Source organism: Amblyomma americanum, chromosome 9 (assembly GCF_052857255.1).
Source record: "Amblyomma americanum isolate KBUSLIRL-KWMA chromosome 9, ASM5285725v1, whole genome shotgun sequence".
Taxonomy (NCBI): domain Eukaryota; kingdom Metazoa; phylum Arthropoda; class Arachnida; order Ixodida; family Ixodidae; genus Amblyomma; species Amblyomma americanum.
The window spans coordinates 92,344,541-92,361,557 of record NC_135505.1 but is presented as its reverse complement, the minus strand read 5'-3'; the positions used below and the strand labels follow the sequence as shown (position 1 = coordinate 92,361,557).

Genomic DNA, 17,017 nt, shown 5'->3' with positions numbered 1-17,017 from the left:
AAATTGGTTTAGAGAAGAAAACGCAGACGCCACCCAAGAAATTAATTTTTTCTCGAACACGCCTACTTCGAGAATTCTGCAATGTGAAACAGTTTGTGTTTCTGAGATTCATTATTCTCAGCATTCTACAACGACCGAGATTGGCGTTTACAATATGCTTTGATGCCCTGACATATTCGTCTGTGTTATATGTTTAGGAGACGATACTATAAAGCTACACTAGTAGCGTCAATTTATAATGGCAGGAACCATTCTTTTCGAATGTATCTTTTAAGAATGTTTATATAAACTTGTGGAAGCAAGCTTTTCCTTGGCACTTAACTTCAAGAAAAAAACGAGCCAGCAAATCTTTGAACTAGCAGCGAAATAGTCAGCTACTTTGTACAGGCATACTGATGATTACATAGGAGACATTATCGTGGAAGCTGGGATCAAGTTGAAGATGTTGCAGTCGATATTTTTGGCAAGTCTATCCTCTAAGTAACCTGACTGCAGGCGAGAATGACATTTTGGAATATTTAGAAGAAGGTCTTACCATATTCCTTATTACTTTGTTAAGTTGGAACCGCACCTTCGGATGAGTCATGTCAAGGAACCTGAGGGCTACCTTCAGTCAAAAGAAGAAACGAACTGTTAGAAAGAACATTGAAAGCTTTGAATTAAACCATTTCTTTGAAGAATTCTGATATTATTATGTGCATAAAAGCGCAAAACTTAAAGTTTGTGAGCGTCAAGTGTTAAATTTGGCGAAGTGCTTTTTTGCCTAATCAAATAAAAATTCGTTTAGTTATTCTGTGTGCAGACAGACGGCTAGCAATGTCATGAGTAGTACGGTTCACAAGGTGAAAGAATTGAGGGGATCGTTATGAGATACTTTCAGAATAAATAGAAAGATGCTTACCGCGTTTAACATTGCAGCAATGTACTGTATCAGATCGTAGATTGTTTTAAATGCAGACTCATATTTAGGGCCTAAAACAAAGCAAGTTTCGACAGTGAACTTCATGGGATGCTTTTTTGGTCTCTTGATTTGTGTTTCTGCAAGAAGAAAAATTATAAGGCAATTAAAGCAGCTCATGTGCAGTGAAGATGACAGTATTAGCGTGCCATCGTGCGCGTCTAGCCTCATTGCAGGTAGCGCACTCAAAAATTACACAAAGACGCACCTCCGAAGCTTATTGTACAAACCCTGTATCCACAAAGGTGAGAGCGAAACACTTGGACACTTGGTTCGAACACCTGTAGCGAACTAGCCGCCAGACTAGGAGACGTGTGCTATATGCTGCGAGACAGCGTATGACACCACCAGCCACGGTGTAGGAAGAAGGCATGCGTCACAATTTAGACACAAAAATTTGTTTTTGAGGAAACAAATGGCCTAGTAAATTTCTAAAATCTCGGTTGAAACCTAAAGCACACCTCAAGGGAAAAGGTAGAGATTCTGGGCAGGCATAAATTGAAACTGCATATGTCGTCGGTTCGGATCATTTCGTAAGCTAGCCTTCAACTTGACTAGAAGCTGCTGGTTAGCTATTAGATCTGACTTCAATGTGGCGAATATAGACGAACGACATGTGTATGGCGTCCGCCTTGGCTATTGTCTGTTCTCGTCCTTGTTTTCTCGCGCCGTTTTATTCCTTTAGTAGCCGCCGCGGGAGCTCAGCAGCTATGGTGCTCGGCTGTTGAACAGAAAGACGCGGGTTCGATCCGAGCCGGTGGCATTTCGATGGAGGCGAAATGCTAGAGGTCCGGGCACTATGCGATGTCAGTGCACGTTAAAGAACTCCAGTTGGTCGAAATTATCTACAGCCCTCCACTGCGGCGCCCCTCACAGGCAAAAACTGGGTTGAAATTATCCGGAGCCCTTTACTGCGGCGTCCCTCATAGCCGAAGTCGCTTTGGGACAATAAACCCCACGAAACCAAACCAAACTATTCCTTTAGCTATGTCTCTGCACCAACTAGCTCAAAGAAAAGTCTTGTGGGGACATGTATATGATTGTCTGATGTGGCTCTGCTCGTCTTTCTGTGTGCGCTCTACGGCTGCTTGATGACGTAACCCTAGTTTTCTTGCCATCGCTGGTATTTTCTGTACCATCTGCAAGTGCAAATACACCCACATGACGCCGAATTTTCTCGTAATGGGACTTGTAATGCTTTCTCTTCAATAAAATTATGAATCCGTACCAATAGTTACTTTTTTTTGGAGAACTGTCCTCAATGCAGTTTCAAAAAATGCATCATGCAAACAATTTATACATGCGAGTGAAATCGCTTCCCACGCAAAGGACACTACAGCAGAGCAAGAAAATTTTTGGAAACAAAATCTGGCTGTTGTACTCGGCCCGATTCTTTCCTAGAAGTATACGCTGACGGAGTTTATGCATGCTATATGGAGCAAAAATCTGTTTGCCTTCTCTATAAAGCAATATTTGTTTTCACATCCCTTTGTATAGCAGTTCTTTGAAAGCCGGAAACCAGAAAGAATGCATGCACTTTCATGAGGTAGACGCCCAGCTGCGACATCCCTGCGAACCAGTGGAAATAGGATCGGCACGAAGAAAGGCATGTCTTCTTCTGTGTGGCTTGAGTGGTTGGCAGGCGCGTGATGTTTATAATAGCACGGCTGAAGTGCCATTTCATGAGTTCTTGGATGTCAGCCATGGCTCGAAGCGGTTGCATTTCAGCCCTACTTTATGGCATGCCACTATGCCGGATATTTTGTGGGAAAGCACTATTCCGATGCGTAAACCTTAGCAAGGTGTTTTCTTTGCTTGTGCGAAGTGAAATAAAAATAAAAATGAGGTAAATTAAACAAACATTAGTACGAGTGGGATTCTAACCCGCGGTGGTACGAACAGAACAACCTTGCCGGCCAGTGCACGAAGGCAGTAGGCTCTCGCCGCAGCCGATCACCCCTCGTGTTAAGCTGCAACACGTCCTCGCTCTGTACTATGCACATCGTCTTCAGCAACTTCCGTCAGCGGTGCCAAGACATCGACAGAAAATTCTCTCTCCTCATCGTTGTCGTTTTCCCTCATGCAATACTAAATTCGCACGTTTTTAGAATTTGTGAAAATTTTCTCTGTCCTCTTGGTAATTTACTTGTGCGTCATCGTTTACTTTAAATTGGTTTAACCCCATTTGGCCAAAGGCAGTGAGAGCGGGGCATTTTTTTTTATTTATCTTGGACTGCGCACCATCCAGCAATGTCTCTACACTGACTTAGGTGCACAGGGATGGTTATCGGTGTGAAAATGAAATTCGTAAGCTGTGCCAAAATGGTTTCTTTTCCCCTTGAGAAACACTATAAGGGCTATAATGAGGACGAATGCTCGGAGAGCTGTATGAAAGAGAAAAAAAAAGAGGACTGACGGCGGCTTGCTTAACAGAGCTCTTGTCTCTTCAATGACCTCCTGGTTCCCTGGCGAAGAGTAATTTATTTCTGCCCCGCTCCCTATTACTAAGCGCGTCTGTTTAGAATAAAAGCCTCGTTCTAGAAGAATGTACGTACATACTCAGCAAATCCTGAATACAGAAGAGAATGCTCAGGATATACGACTAAAGTCCAACGAAATTAAATTCCATACACGTTCACCTTAGCAGCAGAAGTTTGTACGAGGAGCAACGCACATGGTGAGGTGATGGGTTAGCTACTGCTAGGTATAACTAGTTACTTCAAATTTTTAAGCGCATCGTCACAAGGTTGCGAAAACCCGCTGCTTATTAATGTTACTGTTAGAATGAGCCGCTCGGAGATGCTTATTATGGAAATTGTACAGAACCGTGCAAGAGAATATTAAAAAAAAAAGAGATTCGCTTTTAGAGAGTAGACGGTAGCATGAAATGAAGAAAAAAAATGCTTTTGAGTTTATGTGCGTACCGAACCTTTTGTTCGGTTAAAAATGCTTCAATGGAAAAAGCTTTTATTTGCACAAATTAATTCTGCTCTGTCTTTCTTCGTGATTTTACTAACCATCACTGAGTTTTAGCTACATTCCTTTTATGCACTGATTTGTATGCAGACGTATGATATGAGATTTAGTTCCGTTACGGCAAACATTTAAAGGGAGTGGTGGTAGGATTATTCATTAGGTTTGATCTGCTTCTTACAAGAGTCTGTGCTCTAATGCCATTATACCGTTTTGGGGTGTCAGAAACATGATATTCCGGCAATGAGGTACATTGAAAGAAAGCGTAGGGGTGCTTAGATTAACGCCATTATATGTGCTCTCTATATATGTGCTCCAACGCCATTATACCGTTTTGACGCCTCAGAAGCATAATTTTTAGGCAATAAGGTGCATTGACAGGAAGCGTAGAATAGCCTCTGCTATTCAACACATTCACCTGATTTGAGGTATGTATGACATACTTTAGGTGGCACTGATGAATAAAGCTGGTTGCAATCTCAACTGAACTCACCATCAGCTTCATTTGTCTCGTCCTCATTTGGCACTGGACTCTCTTCAGTGGCTTCTGCTGGTAAAGAATAAAAAGGCAGGGTATGTGGAGATATCAGTTCTTGAAAGACAATCTTTAGTATAGTCATGATCATCTCGAATCATGAGAATGTTATGCAATACACGGTGCAGCTCCTTACCGCTGCTAAATTTATTGTCCAACCTCATACCACGGAACTTAAGTAAAGCACTTAATATCATTCTGCTGTTTAGTATCAAACATCCCTGGATATACGCAGAATATGGTAAAGGTGACACCTTCTGAAATTGTAGCCTTTCTGTTCACGTGGTGGACTTGCACAAGAGTGCTCCTAGTTGGGAGCATAAATTTAAAGAAAGTTGAACTAACGCTCCAGTCTCATTGAGCTCAGTTGGAACGCGCTTAGCAAGATGTCTGTCGATATGTTTCACAGTAGGTCAGAGGAACAGGGCGACGCACTGACGGTGCTGCAAAGGCTTGGAATTTCGGAGATATCTGAGATTTCCGAGGAGTTTTTTGCTCAAGACGATTTCTTTGCTTAGCTGGCAGTGACTGCTATTCCCATTTCTATATTTGTGGCAAGATGAGAAAATCCCTGCTTCCTTTAGGTTCCTACAAGACAGTCTTCCTTTCATTAGTTACGATGGTTTGCAGCCTTTGCTGTTCAAGTAATATTGTTTGGTGTATGGGTTTGTTTCCAAGCTGAGTGCGATAATTGGTGAAGAAAAGGAACGGCCATCATCAGGCTAACCGCAACCCAATTTCTCGCGCTTCAACGTCGTTCTTTTCCACTTGCGCGCACCTTCGCGCCACGCAGTGTAATAGGAGTGACACCTCGGCGTACTACCCTACGTCAGCAGTGACATAAATTATGTGGAGATATGAAAAATTAAAATAAAAGAGCCTCTGCCTGTGCCACAAGTATAACAGGTTTATGTCAGTTATGACAGAAGTTAGAGTGGGCTTTTGTTTTAAAAAATTGAAAATATTAGTGTCCAGCCCGCATCAAATGTCAGTTGTGAAATACATTAGAGTGGGCAAAGAAAAAAGAAAGAAAAATAATATTGCCTAGACCGCACCGCCTGAGGCACGAAGGGCTAGTCAGTTGTGAGAGACAGAATTATGAATTGGCTTTACAGTCTGTGTAAAATATTGTATTCCAATATGCTACCGGCAAGCTAGCTCTAAATTTAGCGCCATTTACATCTGCCTCTCTTGTTTGTTGTAATGGTTAAAATTTAACTAAACTTCATTTTACGACTTTTGTGATTGCCTTTTGTGCGTCCATGCCTGGGATCAACCTCTTTCTCAGAAAACCTGCAGATAGTCTGTTTCAAACGCGAAGGAAGTATTTAAACACACTTCAGTTTTGCTGAAAATTGCGCAAAGGAAGACCCGTGTAATTTCGCACGTAAATTGACATTTAGCCGATTACGCTGAGCTTGAAACTGAGCTAGAGATGAAATGCCTAGAGGTATAGTATCACCAACTGTAATGTTTCTGCAGATACTATAGAAAATAAAGTATACAGCAAAACTCACCGTATTGTTCACTGCTTGAGTTAGTGATAAGGTCGATGTTCATTTCGTCATCTAGACAATGTGATAGGAAAACAATAAGAAAAGGCGTGTGCTCTGCACTTTACGATAAACAAGCGGTATGTTTATGTCAGGTTGGCGTGCTAAAAATGGAGCTTAATATACACTTCGCTGCAGCATAAGCATTATTCTGATTCGGAGCCCAGTCTTTTTTTATCCGGAAATCCAAAATACCTGAGGTATGCGACTCAGAAAGCTACACTATACTATCGTACTAAATGTTAATCAAAAATGAAAGAAATAAAGATTCCTCACCGTCATTTGCATAAAAGTCATCTTCTTCCGGCTCTTCTGTGTTGCTTATCTCCTCCGCTAGACAGAGCGAGAAGGATAAAAAAATATCTAATAAAACTTGGCCATTGCTTCGAATCTTGCTCGAAAACTAAGCAAAGCTTTAAGGATTGGTTGGTTTTTTAAAACACTGCGTAAATGATATTCAAAGTGCACCTTATTCTTATGCCCCATTTTTCTTCCACTCTTCTACGTGAAAAGAGAATAGCTCATAACACTTTTTTTCCTGAATCCTTGACACATAATGCGAGCAATGTTTTATCTCAGTGGGAACTTGCATTGCACGGATGAATGAAATATTCGGCTCATTGATCTCACTTCTTGGGCAATATTATTGCTTTAATAATTTGGTCTGTTTTGTCCTTATCATGAAACTAAGTAATGAATATCCTATAAACTTGTTTTTCAGAACTGAGCTGCACTCAAAAAGTTCTGCATAGGCGCAGAAATAAGTTATTCGCGCTGATTAGCTGTTCTTGGAGAAAATGATACATCGTCCACGTCTCCGCAGAGAAAATTGGTGGTGAAATGAGTGCGCAGGGTTGCATTTTAAGTTCAGCTTGTTTTGTGAGTATATAAGCCTATAATTAAATGGGAAGAAGACAACCAATACGCCAACACAAACGAGATATCCTTAATCGAAATTTATCTTAATATTAGCGAAGTCGATTTTCTTTCAAAGGCGTGAAGATCGCTCATGCAGAGGATGAAAGGACACCTCCTGCATTTACTAACCCGCAGCTAGAGTCGGATACAACTCAAGAATGAAGCTGTTTTTCCTGGCCAAAAGATCCCCTTCCAGCCAATGACGTCGGCTTATTCTCAAAAACCTGGTACCGTGAAAATAAAGGGGAATACTATCCCCAAGTATGAAGGGAGCGGACTATTTCCTTTCATCCGCCACTCTCTGCATTGTTAAGCTAGCAGGCTTATGAGAATCGGCTGACACCATTGGCTCGAAAGGGGTCCTTTGACGTAAAAAGTTGGCTTCACTCTCGAGGTACTACAGTACCTATGTGTTGAATGTGCTTGCGTTCCTGCTGTACTCTTTGCGTTTTGTTTGAAGTTTACGGCAGAATAGTATAAACAAATTACCGAAAACGCTTGAAATTGTGGTTCTCTTTGATGACAGGAATGCATATTTTATAATGACGCTAAAGAGTGTAATGACTCCGGTTGACACATTACTCCTAGGACTGTTTTCTTGGCCATGTCATAAGAAGCTTACCCTTACGTTACAAAAGAAAACAACGTAACATTTTGCCCAAAAATAAATCAGCTGATATCGATAGAAATCTGTCTCCAAGGCCAACCGATCGATTGGCTCAAACAGGTTCGTTGAGGGCTGTTACCAAGTGTTCCGAAGCTGGACAAGATACGTTGTTAAATTGAGTGGCGAAGTGTAAAAGAAGCTTGAATGCTGAAGAAACTAGGTTTATCGTACCTCCTGCTTTAAATATTATGAGTTCTAGGGGTTCACTTTGTCCTTTCTTTGTACCAGCATTTTATTTATGTGGCACAAGCAGAAAAATATAATTAATGAGACCACGGGATGGTCATTGAATTCATTATAAATCAATCGCGATATGGCTACGTAAAGCTCTATATATTGGACCTAAGGCGAGGAAGACCCAGCTCCGACAGCGTTGAGGTTCGAACTGTTTATTTGCGCTGCCCGCGCGGTGGCCGACTAGCTCCAATTTCTCTTTCTTGTCCGGTGCCGCGTGCCATGGCCTGCGAGACGAGCGCGGCGTCAGGAGGGCTATAGGGCTTCTCTCCGTAGATCGAAACCATAGGATTCGCCCTGCGGATGTGCTTGGAGGAAGCTGCTCATAATGGTGGCACAGTCGAAGCGAGAGCGAGTGTAGAGCCTACGAGAAAAGGAGTGGCAATGTAGGCTGGTTTAAGTCGCTCAGCAGCCACAAAGTCTTCATGGCCGTTGACGTCTAACGTGAAGGTCTTCAGTTCACGGCGTAGGACTTGGAATGCTCCATCGTAGGCCTGCGTGAGGGGTGGGCGGATTTGGGCACGGTGGATGAAGGCATGGGTGCAGGAGGCCAGGTTCTGGCTTTCTAACACGGACTGATGGTGACGGGCGGCAGGGATGACAGGGGTAATGTGTCGAAATGTGTTGCGCAGGTCTCGGATGTTGGTGGAAGCGTCATGGGTTAACGGAGGGGAGAAAGGAGAGAATTGCCCAGAGAGACGCAGGGGAACACCGTGGACTAGCTCAGCAGAAGAGCTGCCGAGGTCAGCCTTCAGTGCTGAGCGAATGCCCAAGGGGACGAGGGAAAGGTGGTCGGACCAGCGTTTCCTTGGCTGATAAGTGGTAAGGGCAGCCTTCAGTTGCCGATGCAGACGTTCCATTATGCCATTTGCCGAAAGATGGTAGGCGGTAGTATGGATATGGCGGACGCCCATAATATCTGCAAGGAGAGTAAACAGGGCCGATTGAAACTGGCGGCCTCAGTCAGTGGTGAAGACTGACGGGCAGCCGAACCGAGAGACCCAGCCGGCCATAAAGGCCGAAGCAACGGTCTCGGCCGTAGTGTCAGCAATAGGCAACGCCTCGGGCCAGCGGGTGAAACAATCCACATATGTGAGCAAGTAAGAGGCCCCACGTGATAACGGGAGCGGTCCAACAATGTCTATGTGAACGTGGGAAAACCGCGTCCGGCGGCCGGAAAAGGGGAGACAGGCGCTAAGATATGCCGGTGAATTTTGACGCGCTGGCAGTGAAGGCAGGTTCGTGCCCAGTGGTGGACGTCGTTATTGATGCTTGGCCAAAGGAAACGAGATGTGACCAGTTTCCGCGTAGCACGAATACCAGGGTGACTGCGGTGGTAGTTTTTCAAAAATGGTGCGACGGAAAGCCAAAGGTACGTAGAGATGTGGGACGCCAGTGGATGTCTCGAAAGTAATGAACTGGGAGGAACACGGCAGTGTACATTTGGCGAAGGACAGAGACGTGGATGAGGAGCGAAGATGATGCAGCTCTAGATCCGTGTGTTGAGCAGCCGTTAGCTCCTCTATGTCCACTGGTGATCTGGACGCCATGGCATTAACACGGGAAAGCGTATCAGCCGCAGAATTCTCCAGGCCATGGTCGTGACTGTGATCGACTGTAAACTCAGAGCTAAAACACAGTTGGCAGATCTCGCGTGCTGTGTAGGTGCTGTGGGTCTTTTGGAAGGCAAACGTCAAGAGCTCATGGTCCCTGATGATGTGAAAGTCCCGGCCCTGCAGGAAGTGGTGAAAGTGCTTGATGGCGAGGTACACAGAGGTCAGTTCTCGACTGAAGGTGCTATATTTAGTCTCAGGTGGCTTCAGCTTTTGGGAGCAGAATCCGAGGGGCTGCCAACTACAGACAGGCTGCTCGAGAACTGCGTCGACGGCAATGTTGGAGGACTCATGTAACCTCGTTGATAGTTCGCTGAATAGTCTGTGCGGCGTTGCACAAGCCAAAAGGCATCCGCACATACTCAAAGAGCCCTAATGGTGTGGTAATGGCCGTCTTAGAATATCAGCGGGTTCCACAGGAATTTGATGAAAAGCCTTCACTAAGTCAATTTTAGAGACGATCGTGCACCCAGCCAAATTTGATGTGAAGTCCTGTATGTGAGCAAGTGGATAGCGGTCTGGTAAAGTGTGAGCATTGATGGCGCGGTAATCTCCATATGGTCTCCAGTCGCCCAGATCTTTATTTGGCACCATGTGAAGTGGCGATGCTCATTTGCTGGAGAAGGGCGTACAATGCCGAGTTCAAGCAAGTGTGTGGGAACTCATGCGAACGACAGCGAGGCGTTCTCCCGAAAATCGGCGAAGGCGGGCAAACACCGGAGGTCCCGAATTCAGAATGTGCTGAACGATCGAGTGCATCACCGGTGACTCTGGTGTGCGGCTTTGTGAGGTTGGGAAAATCAACCAGAGCTTTTGGATACGGCGAAAGAGGGTCGAGAGCGTGAAGCCCCATCACCGCAGAGGTGGATAGCCCGCCATCGACGAAGAGTTGCCTGCTGAGATCCATGAGGCAATGGGCTTGCATGTTGACTGCTAGGTTAAAGAAAGTGAGGGAGTCAGCACCGATAACTGCTTGCGAAACGTCGGAGATAAAGAAAATCCAAGGAAACGTGCGGCGCAATTCAAGCTTATGTGTCAGGGACCGTTGGCCGTACGCGCAAATGGGGGAGTTGTTGGAGTGGAGAGGTCTAGTCGTTGCGACGGCGATCTGCCAAAGATGCCACTACGACGCTGACTTGTGCTCCCAAGTCGACCAGGAAACGAGTGCCAGTGATCTTGTCCAAGACGTAAAGGAGGCGGCATGTCCGTCCACCAGCACCGCCTGCCGCCGTCAGTGACCTGTCGCAGCATTTCCCGACCAGGATGGTTGAGGCTCCGTGGAGCACGAAGGTGCCGGGAACGACGGCGTGGCCTTAACCTCGGCGGAGAACGGCGCGGCAAAGACGCGAGGACATCGGGACGCCTGGCAAAAGCATCGAGTCGGCTTTCTGTGATCGCAAGCTGGGAGTCGGCGGTAGTAGTTGCAGGCGGAGCGGTCACAGAGCTGACGTTGGGGTACCGTGAGTAGTTTGCAACATGGTTAGCAAGTTCGGCGAGCTTTTCGAATGAGACATCACCCGCAGCTGTGAGGACGAGTACCATATGTTGGGGAAGACGATAAAGAAACAACTCACGCAGAAGGGTGTTGGGGTGAGCAGCAGAGTCTCCAAGGAGCTGGCGCAAACGACGGAGGAGCTGCGAAGGGCGGCTGTCAGCAAGCTCTGTAGCGCTGAGGTGCTGCTGGAGTTTGGCGCACTCGGACACGGACTTGCCGTCGATGAGAGCCGCCTTCAACGTGTCGAAGGGGCGAGCCATGTCTGGCGAGCTGATGACGTCCACTAAGGCAGGGAGAACACCAAACAGGGAGGAGGCAGGGAGGACACCAGGTGGAGGAACTTGGTTCCTTGGCTGGTGATACGTCGCAGCTGGAAATGCGCCTCTACCTGCAGGAACCATGTGCGAGGGCTGTTGGGCCAAAATGGCGGCAGGCTGACTGGCTGGAACGCGGCTACCGAAGCACCGAGAGGCTGAGCGTTCTGAGGTGTGTCGCCACCGGTAGGCAGGGCGGAAGGGCCAGCGGAATCCATGTAGGAGAATGGGGTTGTGTGTTCGAAACCGGGCCACCAAATCTGTCGGGCCTAAGGCGAGTTAGAACGAGCTAAGACAGCGGTGAGGCTCGAACTTTTTTGTTGTTGTTGTTGCCTTGCGGGCATACGCTGTTTATTTGCGCAGCTCGCGCTCTGGCGGCCTAGCCCAACTTCCTCTTTCTTGTCCAGCGCCGCGTGCCATGGCCTGCGAGCCGAGCGCGGCGCGATGGGCGCTACATATACATTACAGTTTACTCGAAATTAGTTGTTACCCTCCACTAAATATTATCTGAACTACTTTTTCGGGTAAAATGTTGCAATTAACGTGTACGATTGTAGAAAGTGTACTGGATTAACGTGCCTGGCGTCCTACATGTTTCAGAACTGTTCCGACGAATTACGAGAATGCAAGTACACAAAAACAAAGCTGGAAGATCGGACCCAGCACAACTCGTAGATCATGAGATAGCGGATTGCTGAATGGTTGCGCAGAAATATTTGCTACTTTTTGCTCTCATTAACGATAAGAAAGCAAACAATAAGAAAACATAGTTAATAATGAGGAAGTAATTTTAAGAATTTAGTTACTTTTTTTTATGCTCCGTGCTCTTCTATTACAGGATAAGCAAGTTTTGCAGAAAAACTGGCGACAAGACACAGTGTCATAAAATTTTTTTCTTGCATCACGAATATGGCTCAATTATTGAGAATGAAAGAGAGGGATGTAATGAGCGCTTTCCGTGATGGTTAGCTTTTTCTGTGATTATTCTTATCTTATCTTAAGTTACTTTTAATGTTGTCTGCGTTATCAATCGCCCCTTTTTTTTCCCTCGCAGTTGTGGGGGCACATCACACAAAAATTTACAGTTTGATGCCTAACTTTTCGTTAAAACGGATGCTTGGGCGAGTTGGTAAGTCATTTAAAAACAGAACAGCGCGCACTTTGACAGGGACTATGAGGAAGACATGACACAGAGAGCACTCGTCTGTGTCGTGCCTTCCTCGTAGTCCCTGTCAAAGTGCGCGCTGTTCTGTTTTAAAACTAAATTTTGGCTCTCGCCGTGAAGGGTCTTGTTGCATTTTGGTAGCAAATCTGTGTACTTGGAGGAACGTTGATAAAGTCTTGTTTCTGTCTTCACAGTTGTACGCCACATGGATTTAGAATTTTCTTAACCCACTACAGCACGCCTTTTGCATTATCTTTTCTGATCGGATGATCTCAAAATGAAACATTGTTTATATATCTACAGCTTGAATTTGCTGAAAATAAAATATATGAAATATCTGTGAGGAAAAAATATTTCATTGAAATTTCCATGTTTCCGCTTTCCTTGCTTTTTACCGTTTCTTAAATCTGAGCAAATAATGGTACCGCTATAGGCAATAATATGCGAATTTGTGTGGCACCTCTCGCTTGGGCACTGACTGTTGCGAACGGTGCGGTTCCAGCGTCTAAGCATGGTGGTTAGTAAGCTTTAACGTTAACTATTTCAACTGAGAATCGCGCTAAAGAGGACACAGATGAAAACAATTTGAGTAAAAGTAACTGGTGTAATACGAAGCTGTAGTAAAACACTTTTCTTTGGTCAGATGTGCCCAAGAAAGGTATTGACATGCTAGTCAGAAGGTGTCATTTGAGCGGTGACCAAAGTTAAGAAAGCCCTAATAACTGAAAGGAAATTAAGAGAAAGGTGCAGTTAAGACCTGTTAGTTCAATCGAGCTCTGGATTACACAAGAAGAAAAGATGAAAGTCAGGCCGCACTTGAAGGAAGCGATTTCCTGCAGTCCAAAGATCCAAAATAATGTCTCGTGGCAATATATTAGATAAGCTTAATTCGTCAGCGTTGCAACTTTCATATGTGGCTAAGAACGCATTTAAATGCTCATTTACACTTTGACCAAACGTGTTGAAAAAGACTCTAATGCGTAATCTTGTAAAACCAGGCGAGCGCTTTCAATAACTCACTGTCGGACGGAAAAAGAAAAACAAACTTCTCTCCAGTGTTTGCACCGAAGCGCTTCTAAATGTCCCAACAGTGAACACTGGTACCTGCCGCGTTGGCTGCGTGGTGCTAGGTTATTTAGTTGCTAGGTCCCTGCGATAAAGAAAAAAAACTTTGTTTTCCTGCCATAAACACAAGGCTGTCTGCTGGCACCCCGGGTGCCCTTTATAGCCAACGCCTTTCCTATGACGTTGCCATAATTGTCGCTTTGTACGTGCTGTGGACATTAGGAATGGTTCCCTACACATTCGTGCATGTGATATGTGAGAAAACATTAGGAATTATGCAGGTAGTTTAGTTAGTTAGGTATTGCTATTTACTTTCTCTAATATCGTAAGTTACGGGTAAGTAGGTTTGCGGGCGAGCCTCACGTCTTTAGGATCCATGTTTATGTATGTACACGCTGTCTGTGCAACGCTGAGGAGGCATTCAGCGAGACGCTACCTCTCCCCTCCCCCCTCCCTCCACCTCAGCTAACTCCCCGTTTGGTGTCTTTATAAAGGCCATACATATGTGTCGGACTGACTGACGAGGCGTCGAAGCCGTCCGCTCGGACGTCCGACAGGACGGAGCATATTACGTAATGAAACTGCTTCGCTGTTGAAGCATTGATGTCTGGGGTTGAGTAAAGTCGACCGCTAAAAAAGACGCTATAATGCAGTTACGTTCTTGTTAACAAACAAGGAAATACGGCTGCAAAGATTAACTCGCTTACGTTGTTCTGACGAAGACTCTGCTCTTTCCGTGATATTCACAACTTCGTGTAGGGTAGGACCATTTGATCGTTGGGAACCGACAACTGGAGCAATCCTTAGTTCGGGATTAAGCATACCCCGCTGAAAAAGAAATGACGGCTTTGAGTCGCCTTAAAACAGAACACAGTAGCCATGCCGACTTACTGTCATCTGCTATGCACATGATGTACTAAATACAGGGTTTCGGCTTTTTCAAAGCCGCGCGTTTTGCTCTGTAGCGATAACGTATGCAAAATATCGTGTTTAGTTGTCATGCTCTTTTAAGAAGGTGCCGAGCTTATGTGATTGTTGAGGTTTTGAAGTAACGGGAAAGCAAAAGTTGGCTTCGGTATTATTTACGGAATTGCCCACTGAGAAAAGGCGCTCGATGCCATGAAATAAAGCAAAACTTTATGCACATATTAGATACCTGTAGCGCACCGCCAGCGGAAACGAACGGAACAGCTGGGACGGCTGTAAGCATGTGCAGAACTGTGATGCGGTAAGCGCGTTTGCGGCGCTACGCTCTCAGTCGTTGATCTGGTCATCCTAGCGGTGCGCGAGCAGCGAGCGAGCGTTTTTGCCGGGACTACGAAGGCGTGCACTAAAACTGAGCGTCGACGCATAGATATCATCATTACAGTGTACTGGAAGCCTTCTGGAACATTGTAATCATCGTGTACTTACGCAGCGCAAGCCCGCCTGCCGGCGAAAAAGATGTGAAGGTGTTCTACTACTCAAGAAGAGACTTCCATCACCGCCTCGGGAATGAGCAGCGCCTTCTGTAGCCTGCTTACACCTTCGTTTTCAAATCGAAAATACGTCCTGAACACGGCGCCGTTGACGTGTCCACGCACGGAAAGCGGGTAACGTCGCGTTCCACCAGAATGCTTCAACGAAATTATTCCGAAGCCCTCCGCTAGGGCACCTCTTCCTTCATTTCTTCTCTCAGTCCCTCTTTTACCCCTCTCCTTGCGGCGTGGCTCAGGTGTCCGCCGAGGTGTGAGACAGATGCTGCGCCGTTTCCTTTTCCCAAAAACCAATCTTCAATTTCTTTTTTTTTTACTGTGCTAAATTGCAGTAGGCGGTTTCGGAGGCAGCGTGCGAGCGTCACTCGCGAAATATATTCGCACGCACTCACACTTCGGTATAAGAGAACGTGCACTAGTAAAGAACTTGCTTGGGTCTAGGCTTGACTGCATTGTCACTGTAGGAAACATTTTTTTTTTCTAACCCGAAGTCTTCACTGCCGGATTGAAAGGACGAGTATTATCAAACGTTACACAGCAAGCACAAAATGCCACCTATGTTTAATGCTTTTAGCACAATCAAAGCAAACGCGATTCATATTCATTTCATGGTAACTCCAATTTTCACTATTGAGTGCAACAGCACAGCACTACGCTACTCCTCTCACTGTGCATGATCTCTGCTCGAGCAGGCGGAGGGCAAGCAGTGCTAAAACGTCTCTAGCTTAACACTCCGCTGGGGGTTGGAAGCAGAGCGAGATGCAATCCCCTTGAGGTAAGATCTCTTTTATGGCCTAAGCTCTGGCTCTCAGAGTTGGCATTTAGACAGCAATCGCAGAGAGAGTCATTCTACCGCTGTGAAAATCTTTTTTTCCGCCACCTTTTTGTCAGAAGGATAACTGCAATAAAATACTTACTATCTGTAAACCCCCGTATGTTGTCATAACAACAAGAGTGGACTGATGGTGCTTGTCGTGGTACAAGTTCTTTTCCAGCTCCCGGCCATATAGCTGTTAAAGAAAATGAAGAGACAAGCGGTGAAGGACCCTACTTACGCATTGGTTTTCACAGCAGTAAAGCTGCAATCGGTTTTCAACGTACTATCGAGATCAAAAGTAACTTACCCCGTCCAAGCTTAGAACCATGTCGCATGCATGCGGGCGCCAGGAGTGCATAGTCAAGTGGCGCCCTAGTGCAGTGCGGCATTGTGCGGAACTTGAAGGAGGGGTGAGTTCCTTTATATCCCTATAGTACCTCCGTGTCAAAGGAGAAGTATTGAACCTGCAGTTTATCTAGACGTTGAAGATTGATATATTATTTGTTGCTCACTCTCTGCGCCTCATGTTGCACCACATACCACCCAACTTTTTTTTATCAGGCTTTGCGGGTGACTTAACAAAAGGCACCAGAAATCGGAGCAGAACTGGCCAACATGCGAGAGAAGGGCAAGGTCAATCGACTTAGCAATGGATAAGTTGTAAAAAAATAAAGAGGCAATCAGAACACAATACTTAGAGGCGACCAAAGCACTTGGACTGATTTTAAAAAGTAAAGCATTAGAAACTTTAACAGAAATGCGCCAAACAAAGTAGCATAAGCACCACATAAAAGAATCACGCAGCGGAAGCTTTGTAATGGTACTTGGAGGAAATTCTGCAAATCACCAATAGTGATGACAAAAAAGGCATGCGGCACGAAATGTGGTACAAAAAGCACAAATGGCCATGCACAGGTCGTGCGATAGCTGATGGCGGATGCACTGTAAATAAACTATTTAGAACTGCGCTTGTATGGAAGAGACATGCAAAGAGCACAGTCACATGAATGGAGGTGAAAAATCCAGTCTCAGAAATGCGTAGTGCTTCTCTCTGTTTGCAGTCTCAATCGTATATTACAGCTTCTAGCATTGACTGTTCACTGAGGGCTTTCAGGTTAAAAAAAAGAAAACTTTAAAACTTGGTCCCACGTTTGCGTCGCTACATTTACGTACTATCATTTGTTACCAGTTGGCCCCGCAGACACAGCAAAAACATTTCTCCTGAGGATAGGCAA

General features: G+C 45.3%; 1 protein-coding gene across 6 annotated transcripts in view; it reads right to left on the bottom strand.

Moving 5' to 3' along the window:
- The window catches only part of LOC144105030 (venom metalloproteinase BumaMPs1-like), a 44,539-nt gene that overhangs the window by 13,995 nt on the left and 13,527 nt on the right, over positions 1-17,017 (bottom strand). For 2 of the 6 annotated variants that reach the window (XM_077638240.1, XM_077638245.1), the window contains 8 exons: positions 15,883-15,975; positions 14,198-14,318; positions 11,026-11,334; positions 6,296-6,352; positions 5,984-6,034; positions 4,425-4,481; positions 902-1,038; positions 536-607 (listed from right to left, as the gene is read on the bottom strand). In XM_077638240.1, coding sequence (XP_077494366.1) covers positions 536-607; positions 902-1,038; positions 4,425-4,481; positions 5,984-6,034; positions 6,296-6,352; positions 11,026-11,334; positions 14,198-14,318; positions 15,883-15,975 — 897 coding nt within the window. Of the gene's footprint in view, positions 1-535; positions 608-901; positions 1,039-4,424; positions 4,482-5,983; positions 6,035-6,295; positions 6,353-11,025; positions 11,335-14,197; positions 14,319-15,882; positions 15,976-16,089; positions 16,206-17,017 lie in introns of those variants that run through there. The other 4 variants (XM_077638244.1, XM_077638241.1, XM_077638243.1 and 1 more) reach the window with 4 other exon arrangements.